Raw genomic sequence first — 14,595 nt, 5'->3', positions numbered from 1 at the left:
CTTTGCTGCCAGAGCATCAAATCTCCCAACACACCGACCGCCTGCGTGACAAGGAATTGAGAGAGGTGCTCCAGCCCCTGCTGGTTAGCAGAACCTCAAAGTAATTAATGCATAGGGACTCACTTCAGCATGAAGTTGTGGAACTTCCAGCCCTGTTACTTAGGTAAGAAATGGAACACTTGGGTCCGGCTCCGAGCGCTCACGGGGTGACGTGCGCCCCGGGGGTCACTGCTCTGTCAGGTGAATCTTACTTGAAATACGCATCAAGGTTTAAACAGAATTTACTTGTTGCCTGGTTAATGAGCTCAACTGCACGAGTTGGGCTGTGCGACAGCAGCCTGGTGAAAGCAGCCCGCAACATGCCAAGTCCTGTCAGATTCCAATTGTACAGACTTGTTAGTGTTTTTTTTGGAATACAGCGATTGCCTAAACAAGACTCCGCTTCTTGTTAGTACAATAACTTTTATTTGACATCTACAAGATCATTATCTTGTAGTTTTTTTGGACAGGTTTATACAATCTCAATTTTTCAATAGTGCAACCTGTGCAAGCAAGAAATGACAAACATTGTCCTTCACTTTCTTATAAACATCTACTATTATAGGCAAAACAAAACTTACCCATATTATAGATAAGTGACTATTCACATTTGTACATTACAATTTCTTTTAAACAGCTCCAGATAAACTCTACAATGTCTTACAACATATTAAACAGTATTCAAGTTACTGGGTAACAGAAACAGCACATACAGCAGAACCCTCAAGTGTTTCCCATTCTCTAATTTACAGCTCAAGTAAGGTTTCATCTTACAAGTGACAAATTAAATTATTACATTAATGAAGTAAAAAATATAAGATTGTATGCAAGATGGAAGTGAATTTGCACTTAAGTTTCCAGAACCACCTCGGATTAAGGAAATGCTTCAATTTAAGGAAAACAGGCATCCAGCCGCCTTTGCAGTACACATTAGGAATACCATTAATACATTAAAAAGGAACTAATTTTAATTTAAGATGTTTATCACAAAAAAAGAACATGTTGTAGACTCAAATATATAACCCCCAGGAGAGAACCAGAAAAAAATGCAACACCTGGGTATAAACACTATAAAAATGCAATAACCAATGCTGTACAACTAAGATTGTGTTTCTCTCTAATTCCTGTCCGGTGTGTTTATCCCGTCCATGCCCGTTTCCAGAGACATGCACTGTCAAACAGAAACTGGGAAGGAACCTGAATGCATGATGTGCAACCTCAAGGTTTCATGCTTTTATAAACTCATAAATCGAAGAGAAAAACCCAATATATATTTTCTATATATATATACTCGATACATGCATTCAAGGATATCTCCCACAGCAATGGCATTGATGCACTGCGTTAAACCCTGAGCACTGTATGACAAGATAAAAATAAAGCCTGCTTGGGGATTTTCAAGCATTTTCAAACAAATTGTGGTTTGTAGCTTAAAAGGCCAAAAGTAAAAGCAAACAGGAAGCACTACAGAGAGCATAAGGAAAGACAGATGCACCACCATAAACAACTGCTGGCTTTCAGTTCTACCAACCCTTTTAGATCTCTTTATTCCCAAAGTATTTGAGAGCACACAACTGAACTGAAAAAGTTCTATTTCTTTGGAATCTGTCCCTGATTTTTTATGCGAGTGATATGCTTTTACAGCCTTTTCCTCAAATGCCAAAAGTCAACACCTGCGCTTCGTCCTCTTCTAAGCGTTGTTGAAGTTGGTGATGCTCTGCGGGTGGTGCTGCTGCCAGATCTGCTGCTGCTGGACCGCGAGCTGCTGCGACTGGTCTGACGTGGACAGGAGGTTCACAAGGGGCGACACACAATTTGCGGGAATGATCAAACCTGAAAACAGCAGTTTGTTCGTTAAAAACCTCACTCAGGATGATGATTCTACCATTTCATTCACACAACGGCCAGTGACCACTTCCAGCGTCAATTTTAATCAAGCACAGCTACAAGTTCTGCTTCTCAGCAAGAGATTTATCTTTGAAAGTCACTTTAGGTCATGAAGCAGAAGAAAGTTGCCGTTTTGGCCCCCAAAGACAAATTTTAGGTTTCGACGCTGCCACATAAAATGTGAACTCAGCTATTTTTGTTTTTCTAGTCTCACAGAAGTTACACCATAATTAAAGTTTACATATGAAAAGACTAGTTTCAACATCTTGGGAAACTGCTGCTAAGAGGAGGAGCTACCATGATATTGCACATCCACAGGAAGTCCTATTAAAAAAAGGAGACTTTAGCCTTTGAGGTACCAACTGCGTGGGCTTCACTAAGAGGTCTGGCCACAAGACATGACATCAGCATCTTAAAGTCATTCTAAACTATTGATTATATGTGACTTTCAGTAGCTCAAAAACCAGGAAAACCACCATGTCAAGGGCTCACTATTCTTCATCAGAAGTGCAGCACTTATGCTTTCAAAGGTCACTTGGCTGGAACAGACTGAATGTAATGATTTTGTTCCTAGTAAATCAAAAGAACTGAGAGAATAAGTGTTCCAAAGCCTGGCTGAAAAAAAGAAGGTCTTCCTTCTCTAACCTGACTCAAACCAGTGTTTGTACTCTGTAGATTTCAAGAGCTACACTCCCCAAAACAGCCACTGACGGGCCTTTTCTCTTTTAAACATTTTTATTATAAAATCTACCTGACTCTCACCACAGAATCACTTGTAAGTTACAAATTCCTTCTACTCCAAGATGGCAATAAAGGAGCAGACAAGCCGCTTACCTACAATCCTCTGCCCATCTTCCGTCCTTAGGCGAACAATTTGCATTTTCACATTGGTACCGCTCACAGAGGCTAGAACGCCTTCTACTTTTGTCCAGACGCTCAGTACTGAACCACACAAGACGTAGTAAGTTCGACAGCGCAGTCCCACTTCACAAACTAACCCCAAGCCGGCCTTCTTGCAGTTGCCTCTCCTGTGTAGAGGAAAAAAAAAGCTTTCAAAGTAATTCTGGAAACAAGAAATATCTAGTTCAATTAAAAATGAGACTTGAAGTTATTTGACCTATTCAGAGTTGAGCGAGGGCTGCAAGTACAGTCTTGTGTAGGATACTTTAGCTGCAGCATACGTTGAAATAGTAAAACTTTGGGAAGCATTGGCCTATATAGGACCAGATGTCCAAAATATACAGACAGAGCTTTAAGGCAAAGATATTACTCATTTACATCACCAAAGAACCCAAATCTGCTCCATGTAGAACTGGTATCTGACCAGTGCTATTTCAGAAGCTCCAATATTAACCTGAAGCTCCTACCAGCTACGCTGCTCCTCAGGAGTTAAACATCAGCTGCTGAGTTGAGACACTGAAGAGGCAGCACAAGAGCAGCTGTTTCTGACATCCATCTCAGCTCTACGTGAAGTATAAATATTTCCCCTCCCTCAAATAACATCTGAACTATTTGACCATGATAACAGATCAGATTAAGACACTTCAGCACAAGTGACTCTCCAGTCATTATACGCTTACTGGAGTGCAATTTATATCTTAGCATTCATCTAATATATCAGGACTTTAAGGGCAAGTGCAAAGCTTTGTGTTTCCACTCCATGGTTGAGCTATTTGACTGGTCATAGGTTAATTTTTCTCCAGCAAGAAACAAAAGAACAGAATAGTGAGAAACCAGCTTAGGTAAACAGCTGAAGTTAAGGCATCTGTGTGCACGCAAATACTTACCAATAAGCATGGGTGCAGGTATCCGCAGAGGAATTGTACTGCTCCAACCAGTGTGGCAGGGCATCTTCAGAAGGTACCTGGAAAAGTGATTCAAAGTGGGAATAATAAAGTAAAACACAGTAAGACTTGCGTAAAACAAAAGCAATTTGGTTATTACTGTAAGAAAAGAGGGAGAACCACCGCTCTGAAGGTGAAAAGGGGTACAGTACTCTGTAATTTCAGGCTCTTCAATGGAATGCCGTCTCAAAGGATGAACAAAATGCTTCAACGCATAATCTCAGTGACGAGCATGGCAGCAGCTCTGAGCTTTTCCAACAGTCAACCTGATTCTCAGAGTTACCTCAAGTTTTTACAAATTCAGCACTATAAAACTGGTCAAGTGTTGGGTATCTTACCAGCCTCTAAACAAAATAATCCATTACAGTATTTGAAGTGTCACCAGCAAACAGCTGAAGCTTCACAATCATTGCTTAGAACACACTGTACAGAGCTGCTTATTTAAGAACACATTTATACACCTCACACAAAAACAAAGGCTTTTCCTTGCTGGACCCCAAACTTTCCATTACACACCACAGACTCTTCATACTCAGAAAGCTTTAAATATAGGAAAGCAGAAACTAGGCACACCTGCTTCAAAAGACCCAAACACAAGCTCTCCTCTGAAAAAAGAAGCCTGTTTTTTCACTTGCCAGAATTATGCACAAATTCCAGAAAAGTCCTTATATTTATTTTCCTCTTTTAAGCTTAAAACCAGCATAACTTCAATGCTTACCTTCTTATATTTCTTTTTCAGGTCTGCACATGTTTCGAGTTTGAGTTGTTTCCCAGTATTTGGTCTGTACACTAAAAAAAGCTTCTTTTTAGGATTCACTTCTTTTACTAGAATAGCAGTTTTCTTGTTATTTCTTATCTGGCAAAGAAAAGACAAACAAAAAATTTTGTGAACATGCTGACAGTATCGACCTTATGTGATTCCATACTGTGCACATACAGAGTAACATGTGTGTGCGTGCAACAAGACGACCAGTAATAAGGACACCTTTAGAAAACAGTACTGCTCATCTACATTAACCTCACAACTTTTCCTTACAGTGAAAGCATCTGGTTCCTTGATGAAGGTGTAAATAAGAGCTATTAATTTGGGCTCACATTCCTATCAGAAAATCTCCTGAGTAGCTAGAAAGGAGCACTTGATACTCAGCGTTGGAAGCAAACTTGATATCAATTTTAATGCAAGACTGAAAGCGTTTTGTAAAACTGAACAGTAGTTAATATGAACAGTAAGTTTTTCAGAGGAGATGGTGTATTTGGTTAGTCCCTGAAATACAACTCTGAATGTAATGCAAGAGACAAAGAATCTTACCTGTAGTGATAAATAAAATCCATCGTCTGGACCCGTCTGTTCTGCCCAGATCTTAGTGGCCTCGTCCCACGACATTCCTCTCTCTACACTGATCTAGAAAACAGCCACACAGGGTATTTACAACAGCAGACACAGGAACCAAAGAGCCATAGAGCCAAATATTGCCCAGCGAAAGGCCTGGAACCTCCCCTCACTTGGCTAACTGCCGTGTTTAAAAACTCAACAGCAAGCAAGTTTTCTAAGTTCACACAGAGAAGATCCAGAATTAACTTACTGTGTATAGTTCTACATGTCCAGAGGTAGAATATCCGGGAGTTAAAAACTTCTTAACATCAGCCTTCCTTACTTTCTCATCCCCAGAGCCCAAATCTTAAAAGAAGAAGATAGAGTTATTCTGTTTCTCTCTTCTGACTGCAGTACAAGAGCACCGAGAAACCCATGTACTCACCTAAGATGCCCATATCGTATCTTCCGTTCTTTTTAGCATTCTGAATAACTGCATTTAACGTGTCGGAAAAGTACTGGAATAAAGCATTCTGCTGATGTACTTCCATACCAAGAATTCTATTCAGAAACTTCCCAATGTTGTTATAATCTTAAAAAGAATGAGAAATACATGTATTAGGTCAACGATTAAGTTGGATGAGAAGCTCTCAATCAGTATTCAAAGAGTCTCACAAAGACTACTTGAATTCATTCTTTCAGAAATTAGGAAAACATTCAGAATTTCTCCAAAAAAGTGACTTTTTAGATAGTTACAACTTCAGTTCTCTTGCCAGGAATCCACTATCACGATACACAACATTCCTAGCAACATTCTAAGATATGCTTAACACACAAATACCTTTATCAAGTGTTAGTATTCCAGATCTGTCTTCTACATTTATCAAGCCTACGCCAATCAATCCCTGACGAACATCTAGGAGAAAGAAATAAGTTAAATCACAGCTGCTTTGCCTTCTAAAAATAAACCGACCAAGTAACAGCTTGTTTAGCAATCTTGTTTCAGGAGCCAATTCCAAAACTTCTGACACCCCTCAAATACATTACTTGCCACTTCTACAGCTCAACAAGCAAGACAGAACTTTGCCTTCCGTCCTTCCAGGAAGCACTGGCAGGAAAACTACTAATAGCACACACATGAGTTCAGAGGAGAACAAGATATTGCAAGAGATAACAGGAAAATTAAATGAAAGAACTATATGTAATGCTTTGGCTAAACATATGTGAACTCTCATTATAAGGCATGTTCTATATCTTGTTTCATACATGAACTTCAACATTCAAGCAACTTGCACAGCAGTAACATCCAGTGAGAGCATATCCAGGCCAGCTGGTTGGTTTAAACAGTAACAATGTTTTCTAGCTCTAAAATTATTTGCATTTTCTTCATAGTGGAGAATGATCAAAAGGGAGCTGTCATGGCCACTGAGCTATACGTACCTTTGAAGAAGTCTCCAGGAAAATCAGGAGGAGGTGAGACCATGGGGGAGTCCAAGTTCACAATGGATTTCATAACAATCTCCAAAGCATTTCTGCCGTACTGCACAAGAAAAAGAAAGTCGCTCTGATAACACGATCCGCAATTTGAGCCTCAGCCCCAAGTACATGCGGTTTAACAAGCATTTGTAATTCACAACAAAACGTTTCTCTCTACAATAGTACAGGGAACTGGTTATTAGCTTTTCAATTATGAACTACACTATATAAATAGCCCAGTCTTAATTTCTAATTAGAATTACCAAATTAACCTTTCAGTTGTGACTGAAAGGACACATTGTTTACTTAAGACTTGGGTTGTTAGCAAATGTAGAAAAGTAATTTACACACATATTTGTGTTCCACGTGGCTTTGCCAGCAGAACTAACAATGTTTCCCGGCTATCTCACAAAGAGGCCGTCTATCAGAAAGCAATACAGTTAAAAGCAAAACATGAGATGGAAGAAATCCTTCCTCAACAGGTCATTTGTGGAATAAGCACCACAGCATGAGCTTTCAAACAAAAACAACCATCACCTTGTTGTCAAAATTGAATCTGCTGAGGTCTCGAGTTTCTGTAGCCCGTCTGTCACCATGAGTGAGAGCTCCCTGTGAAGACACACCTTGGTAACTACATCACGTTTTAAGGAAAAGAAGTCTAAGTTGTGGTTTCTCAAATGAAGGATCAGACTTCTTGAAACAATCTTACCAAGCTCTCCAGTCTTTTTGCAACTATAGATGCAAATCTTTGCTCTCCTGCCAGTTCAGAAATCAGGAACACATACTCTGGAGCAGTCACTTGGTTGGATCGATGAGTTCTTCCTGGATAATCAAGTAGAAGCACGTATGTTAAATAAATTCCACTTCATTGAATGTTTCTAATAAACTATGAATTGTGAAGAGTAAAGAAAAATGTCAGAACTTAATCCTGCTGAAAATTAGATTCTGCTGTAATACAACCAAGGGAGGGTAGTACAAACACTCTAGAGTTGTGGCAACTTTCATAAAGCCGCTTGCTACAGGAAATATCCCTAAGCTGCAGTGTAAGTTTAAGTTTCTTCCAAAACTTTCAAGAATATCAGCTATGACTAAAGAAAAATTCAGTATTACTGAGTATGCTAGGAGAAGGATACAATAAGTTATTTACCAAACTGCTGTATTGCTCTGTCTGCGCTCCACGGCAACTCCAGCGTCATGTGAACTCTCCGTCTCTGATTCTTCGCTCTACGGTCTGCTTGCAACGATATCCCAGAGCTGGCAGCCTCTGAGATGATGGCAATGTTCTTGTTTTAAGAAAGGAGTAGGTAGTTAACAATAAATCCAAGGTCAAACTTTGGTTTTCGGTTTAAATTTTACAGTTACTACTAAACATGGGTCTGCAATGGTTTCATTGTTATTTGGTGTTCCTATCACAAGGCAGGGAGGGGAGAAGTACAGTTCTCTTTATCAGAGTTACAATAGAAATACTAACATTCTTTGCGTGAAAAGAGTGGTTTTCACTCTTCAGCAACACCTTTCTGTGCAAATGAAGAAAGGTAGCATATGTTGCAGTCCTACCACTCCAAAAGGCAGGTCTGAGGATATGGCCATTCTAGTATCTGAATGCATTTGCCTTTAAAGAATGTAAATGTTTTGACTGTGCACAGGTCACTTACAAGAAAATGGGTATTTACCCTCAAGTGTAAAACAGACCACAGAAGTTCCACACAACAGCTACATTTACTTGATTTGCCCTCTTGTGGTAGCAGAGCCCAAATGAACCACACAGGTGGTGTTTTTTTCTCCTTTTTTTCAAATCAGCTTCAATTCTACCATTATTCCAGTCCATTTTCTCTATTTCATAATTTCTTCTTGGAAGCAGAGGTGCACAGTAATCCAGATAAAGGAATCACAAAGCTGTGGAAGGTTTATCTGCCTTTTACCCATAGGCTGTTTCACAAGGCCAGCTTAAAGGCGCTGGCAGTTTGGCACATGTGTGCACAGCTCTGAAGCACAGGGCTCCCTGGCCACCCAAACAACAGCCTGACCCCTAAAGCACGCTGCAGCTACACGATACACAGGACTAGTGAACACACTGAATAGAAAACACTTTAACTAGTACATATAGCACCTTAAAAAAGACACTGTGGGATAATGGTAGAGTCACAACTTGAGTAACTATTGTACGTCTGTAACAACTACCTTATCTCCATCCATGAACCTCTGCTTTTCCGTGATGTTCAGAATCTCAACAGGGACATCAAGTTCAGACCTGGACTCGTAAGATATGCTGCCATCGTCGTTGCTCACAACTCTCCCTTTGCGGCCCGTCATCTGTAAAAATAAAAGGGAACGCAAGCAAAACCTAAATTATTACATGACCAAAAACGTCAAGCAAGGATGTTATTTATTCATACACCAGCCTTAAAATAGATTCAGTAATTTACTCTAAGTGCAAAACTACATTAAGAAGCTCAGGCTATTTTTTGGTTGAGCCATTATCTGCTATGTGGAACACTTCTTTAGAGGTAACTTGGGGAAGTAAAAAGCATAAAGCCTGTGTAGAAATGACATATTATACTACTGTCCATGAGGGATTTACCAGAAGTACTAAGAAAATAAAAACAGTGAGATTGACACTGATCTTATCATTGTGATTTAGAAGACAGTGTTGTTTCTACTTGATAGACAGGTAGCTTACTGAAGTTTCTACAGTTATTGAGAAGAAGTGATAGTAATTCAATCAGGCTCTTCACTAATGCAGTTTTATTATATAGGTTCTTAGTATTCATCACCTGGAAGATTAACTAAAGCTGTTTTGTTTTATATACACCATCTTCAAAATGACTACAGCTACTTAGAGAAATATACCACTGTAAAGAGAAACTAGTATGATTTACCCAACAAGAAACTATTGTCTCAGAAATAACCTATTTATCCATTCAGAGCTCTTCTCTGTATTCTAATGCAATCTTCAAGTTTCTCTTTAATTCAGAAGTACTCAGCAAGCGTAAGCAAGATTGTTACCCCTGTGAGATTATTGTGTAAAACTGATAAACAAGTTCTCTTCAGTAGATACTTAAGTCACACACAACCTTGAAGAATGACAACACTGTTTCACTGCAGCCAGACAGATAATGGATGGCTACGGCAGGAAAAAAACACATCATTTTTTCTAAATGTGCACATCAACTTACCTCTGCCACATTTTCGGGACCACCCAGTTCGTCTATAAGCTCGTCCAGTGTATTAGGTGGAAGATCTTCAGCCAGCTTTTCCAGTTTATCAAGCAGTTCTTTTTTCATTTGTTGGGCCCTTTCAACAGCATCCTGACTTGTTACGAAGCTGCTGTTTGTGTTGCTGTTTGCTGCAATTTAAGACAGACTCTTAGAATTTCACTGACTAATTGCTAAGAAAGGGAATGGTGACAAAGGAACTTATTCTTACCTGACGTGTTGGTGCTGGAAGTGGTGGAACCAACAGCAGAAGTAAAGCAGCTAGGTCGTTTTGATCCGAGACCAGAAGCTAATAAGGCACTTTGAATAGAATCTGGGTCTATACTTTTCTTCTTTTTCTTGTCTTTATTTTTTTTATGCTCTTTTCTAATTAACCAGGGATCTAAAATTAAATAAAAACATTTTAGAAGTTTCAAGTATTTACTACAAAGCTATCCTTCCCTTTCAAAAAACTACATTCTCATTACAAAGGGTGACTTGTATGAACTCTAGTGTGTAAAACCTACTTAAAGAAAATGCAAATCAACATTCTAGTACTAATTCCAGTCTCATTAGAATTAAACTACATGCTTATCAACCACTTATTTTTGGCTCACTGAAATGGTTAGGGAAAACCTTATGCTTCCTATCTGCAAGTAGTTACTTGCTTGATGAAACAAGCTGTCTTACCATCTTCATCATCTTCACTGGATTCATCTCTGAATGGGTTGAAGTCATCATCATCTCCAGAACTCAAAAACTTGGAGCTCTCATTGTCACTTTCTTCATTGTCGGAAGCATCAGACTCACTTTCACTCTCGTCAGAGCTGCTCCCTGCGAGGCCGCCTGTTTTACGAGCTTTTTTGGCTTCTCTGCTTATTTCTTCACCTAATTCCATCATCACCCCAGAAGGAAAAAACAAGTTAAATTCAGACCTTGTAGTCTACTTTTGAGCTTGTTTTACCAGCACTGCATACAGACTAGAAAAACAGTCAACTTCTAAAACCAGAACCATTTAAAATAATCTAATCTAAGTTTGCTGGAAGATCCCTCTCAACATCTTTTATGATCCTCTACTTTTTGCTGAGAATATAATCAGTTTGGGAAGGGAGCAGTATTAGGCTTCTCTACAGAGCCTCAGGAAAAAGCAATTGTTTGCTTGACTGCATCAGGAAGTGGTCTGACACGTGCAAAGCATTTTGGGATAAAGTCACATATGAGGTCAACGCATTTTAAGCAAAGTAACCACAATTTACAGGTTATATTGTTTCAGCAACAGTTTTAAAATCTATTAACGGAAATTTCTAACAAAAACCTCAAGAGACTTGTAATACATGCTTTTTCACAAATGACTGCACTGCTATTTACATTCCCATATTTCTTCCCAGAGTTCACTCTTAGGCAGCTCTAGAATTGTCATTTTCACTGTGGCATTAGTGTAATAACTCAGGCATTACCTTTCCGTTTCTTTATTTTGTTCTCCTTGCAAGGGCTGTCTCTGGGTGAATTGTTATTACTTTGAGCAGTCAAGTCAATTCCCAACAAGCTGAACAGCTTCTTCCTGTCAGGAGCTGGAAAGTGCTTTTCAATAAGAGACTGGAATACTCCTCTGTTTAAGAAAGGAAAGAAAGGGATTCTTCAGCTGAATTTACATTTATTTAGAGTAGAAACCTGTAACATTTTAACAGCTTGCTTGACTTCTCTGAAGAATTATTCCTTGTGAATGCTATTACACAAGCACCCCATCTAATTATCACCCGTATTACTATATTTGTCACCTTCGTAAAAGTAGGAGACATTTACTTTACAGTACTTCTAACTTGTTAAATTTGTTTCTGGTATCAAGTTGTATTGCTACTCGCATTTTCTTATTGCTTCAAGTTTAAATGACAGATTAAGTTGAATTCAGTTCTTCAGCAAGCTAGTCTCATGATTGGACCCGGCTCATCTGATAAGAAAGGGAAGTCATGATTGTAACTTGCTTTGATATAAATAAATGCAGTGTACCCTTGACAGGTCTTCCCCTCCAACCAGTTTGAGTAGAACAGCACCAGCTGTTCACATCCAAAAACTTCAATTCACAGAGCACCAGAAGAACTAGGAACCAATGGTTCACTTAAGCAATACTGTCAGATTTTATATCCAGGCAGCTTAAGAACATCGGTACTAAGGGACACCCAACTTATTCTGTGCACTGATGCAGAATGTATACATTAAAAGACTCATTACTACATATACTAAGCTGGATTAAGGTTAGTTTTGTAAAGGACAGTTCTAACAAACTTCAGTCTTACTTTGCTGTAGAAACAAAGTCATTCAGTTCACCACCACCCTCCTCCAAAGCTTCTAATGTTCTTGCTTCTCCTGTTGACTGCAGGCCAATAACAACACACTGAAGGAGAAATAAATACAAGGCACTGTCACCAAGATGACTGAATTGGTAAGTTTATTTTTGCGTGAATTTCTGCTCGTAAAATAGCTTCAATACCATAAAGTACAAAAGTACATTACTGCCATGTCTGAAAACGTGTTATAAACAAACAAAAAGATCTAACAGCTTTACATTGAACAAAGATATTTAAAAATGGGGCTTGATCAACTTACTTTCCCATTCTTGATTTCTTCTCGAGCCAGCTGCACCACCCTCTTCACTTTCGATGCTATGCAAAGGTACTTGAAAAACCTCTGATGAGCTGACCAAAACTGACCCCACATAGACTTCTTCATTCGTTGTTCCGCATCGATAAGATCGGCTGCTTGTTGGAATCTTTCTCTAGCACTGACCCACTAAAAAAGAAAATGTTCATTGCTTTACATGCCACATTTCAAGGCTACATAAGTATATTGTTTAATAGGCAGATAAAGACAGAACCTTCAAGTTACAGTACTATGGGACCGCAAGTGAAGAGAACTCGTCATAGAAAGCTAGCTCACAAAAAAAGACAATAGCTGTGGCTTAATAAATTCAGAAGATACCTACTCACATAGTGAAAAGCAGATACCAATGCAAACATTCACAGTATTTTCTAATTCTCATTTATCCATTAACACACTCAGGTAAGCAAGCAAAAAGCACTGCCCATCATTAAGTATCAAGCAAGAACCCAAGAAAAAAAACACCCACTGCCTTCGTTTCTACAACATTCTGTCAGAGTAGTTGTTTCCAGGTTAGGTAAAGTAAGCTCTGGACCCAAATTTAGGGATCTTCCTAAACAATATTCATGAAGTACTGCTTTAAAGTTGATGTCATATGCCTGTCAAATATAAATTTTCATTACTGTAGCCATACTCCACGAATACCAAGTCATGCATAAGCACTTCCAAAGCAGGTAAAGACCCTGGTCATTTCAATCTATGTCCAAGGAGCAACTATTTTTATCCAATAGAGCAGCAGTAATGTACAAGCAGAATGTGCACTCAGGAAAGAGACACTCAGCTTCGCATGTGGACAAAACAATTACGAACAACATGAAAAAGATAAGCAGCAGGTGAATAAATTAAAATATTAATGGGAACCACAGCTTCGATGCTTTAGATTTGCTCTGCTGTGTGATTAAAACTATCCCCCTGCACAGTTAAACTACAAGCATCACTTCACAGTTGCCTAAAGGGGGAGGACTGGAGCACAAAACCAGGACCAACAGGTGAACAGCTTTATCCCAGGCAATGACCAAGGTCTCAAGTCTTGCTAGAAAGCAGATCTGGCAGATGCTGGACAATGCACCCAAAATTGCAGCATTTATGACTTAGAAGTAACAGCTTTTGTCAAGTTTTAAAAGGAGAAATGTCTACACTGTCTCTCAAGAGGCAACGGTACTACACGTGATTTCAGGAGCAATCAAGTTTAAACCAAATCACTTCAGCCTTTCATAACTCAGTACAGAAAGCAAGTTTTAAAAGGCACTCTTACCAGTTTCACAGATTTATTGTACATTTTAACATATTCCTGTGAAAGCAGAACTTCATCAATTTTAAAAGTTACACCCGAAAAACTCAGCTGTCTTGCTATGTACATTCCTCTCAGCTTCATATCCATAGCAACTATTTCCATGGCACCAACACCTCTGAAATAAAGGAAGAAATTAAGTCAATGTTATAGCTTTCAAGAGCAAGGATTTGTTAAAAACAAACAAACATACCAACCAAACCTCAAGTGCTTTAGAAGAAAACAGTTTTTAGTGTGTCAGGACAAGTTTATAGAGGACAACAAACGAGTGAAGATAAAGGAACTGGAAAGCACAGTCAATCACAACCACACATGTTCTTGCTATGGCTCTTAGAAATATTACCTTCTTTCAACAGCCTGAATAAAGTCGCTGAATTCCCTAAACGGAGTTCCTTCACCCCATATTCCAAGACGGTTCATATACGCCATATTTCTTGGCTCAGACGCACCTAGGAGAGGAACACACTTTGTACCAGTGCCAATAAAAACACACTGAGACACCGAACGCAAAGTAAGTTGTACATACCTGTGGCACTAGCATAGACAACCCTGGCTTTTGGAAGTTTATTCTGAAGTTCCAATACGGCCAGACCTGTTTTTGTTGGTTTTGATGAACCAACAGGACACAGATTCTTCGCTTTATGACACTCGTCAAATACAATCTGAACCGTAATTAAGGAAAGAATTTTGTCCCACTTATTTTTAGAATGGAGAGTGTGTGATACAACAGAAGACAAGAAAAACTGCTCATTACAATTTACTACTGCCACCTATTGTAAACTCGAAAAACCACTAGTCATTTTTCACTAAACTTCAGGAAACATGTTTAGCTAGTAAGTATTTAAGAGCGCTATTACCAACACAAGTTCTTTAAAATGCTGTTGATACTCAAAATTT

At 39.0% G+C, this 14,595-nt stretch overlaps 1 protein-coding gene across 2 annotated transcripts in view; it reads right to left on the bottom strand.

Moving 5' to 3' along the window:
- Window positions 1-279: 279 nt before the first annotated feature.
- The window catches only part of SBNO1 (strawberry notch homolog 1), a 29,953-nt gene continuing 15,637 nt past the window's right edge, over window positions 280-14,595 (bottom strand). Inside the window, exons 11-32 of one of the 2 annotated variants that reach the window (XM_080355513.1) lie at window positions 14,225-14,360; window positions 14,042-14,147; window positions 13,663-13,816; window positions 12,357-12,539; window positions 12,047-12,144; window positions 11,210-11,361; window positions 10,443-10,640; window positions 9,985-10,155; window positions 9,735-9,904; window positions 8,740-8,871; window positions 7,706-7,841; window positions 7,268-7,380; window positions 7,096-7,167; window positions 6,523-6,622; window positions 5,924-5,998; window positions 5,528-5,674; window positions 5,354-5,448; window positions 5,080-5,172; window positions 4,489-4,626; window positions 3,714-3,790; window positions 2,761-2,954; window positions 280-1,872 (exon numbers count right to left, since the gene is read on the bottom strand). In XM_080355513.1, the coding sequence (XP_080211639.1) occupies window positions 1,730-1,872; window positions 2,761-2,954; window positions 3,714-3,790; window positions 4,489-4,626; window positions 5,080-5,172; window positions 5,354-5,448; window positions 5,528-5,674; window positions 5,924-5,998; window positions 6,523-6,622; window positions 7,096-7,167; window positions 7,268-7,380; window positions 7,706-7,841; window positions 8,740-8,871; window positions 9,735-9,904; window positions 9,985-10,155; window positions 10,443-10,640; window positions 11,210-11,361; window positions 12,047-12,144; window positions 12,357-12,539; window positions 13,663-13,816; window positions 14,042-14,147; window positions 14,225-14,360 (2,883 nt within the window). In that variant the 3' untranslated portion in view covers window positions 280-1,729. The remainder of the gene's footprint in view (window positions 1,873-2,760; window positions 2,955-3,713; window positions 3,791-4,488; window positions 4,627-5,079; window positions 5,173-5,353; window positions 5,449-5,527; window positions 5,675-5,923; window positions 5,999-6,522; window positions 6,623-7,095; window positions 7,168-7,267; window positions 7,381-7,705; window positions 7,842-8,739; window positions 8,872-9,734; window positions 9,905-9,984; window positions 10,156-10,442; window positions 10,641-11,209; window positions 11,362-12,046; window positions 12,145-12,356; window positions 12,540-13,662; window positions 13,817-14,041; window positions 14,148-14,224; window positions 14,361-14,595) is intronic. The other variant, XM_080355512.1, reaches the window with a different exon arrangement.

This window comes from Nesoenas mayeri, assembly GCF_963082525.1.
Source record: "Nesoenas mayeri genome assembly, chromosome: 17".
Lineage (NCBI taxonomy): Eukaryota > Metazoa > Chordata > Aves > Columbiformes > Columbidae > Nesoenas > Nesoenas mayeri.
The sequence above is the reverse complement of the archived record's forward strand: the minus strand, read 5'-3'. Positions and strand labels throughout refer to the sequence as shown.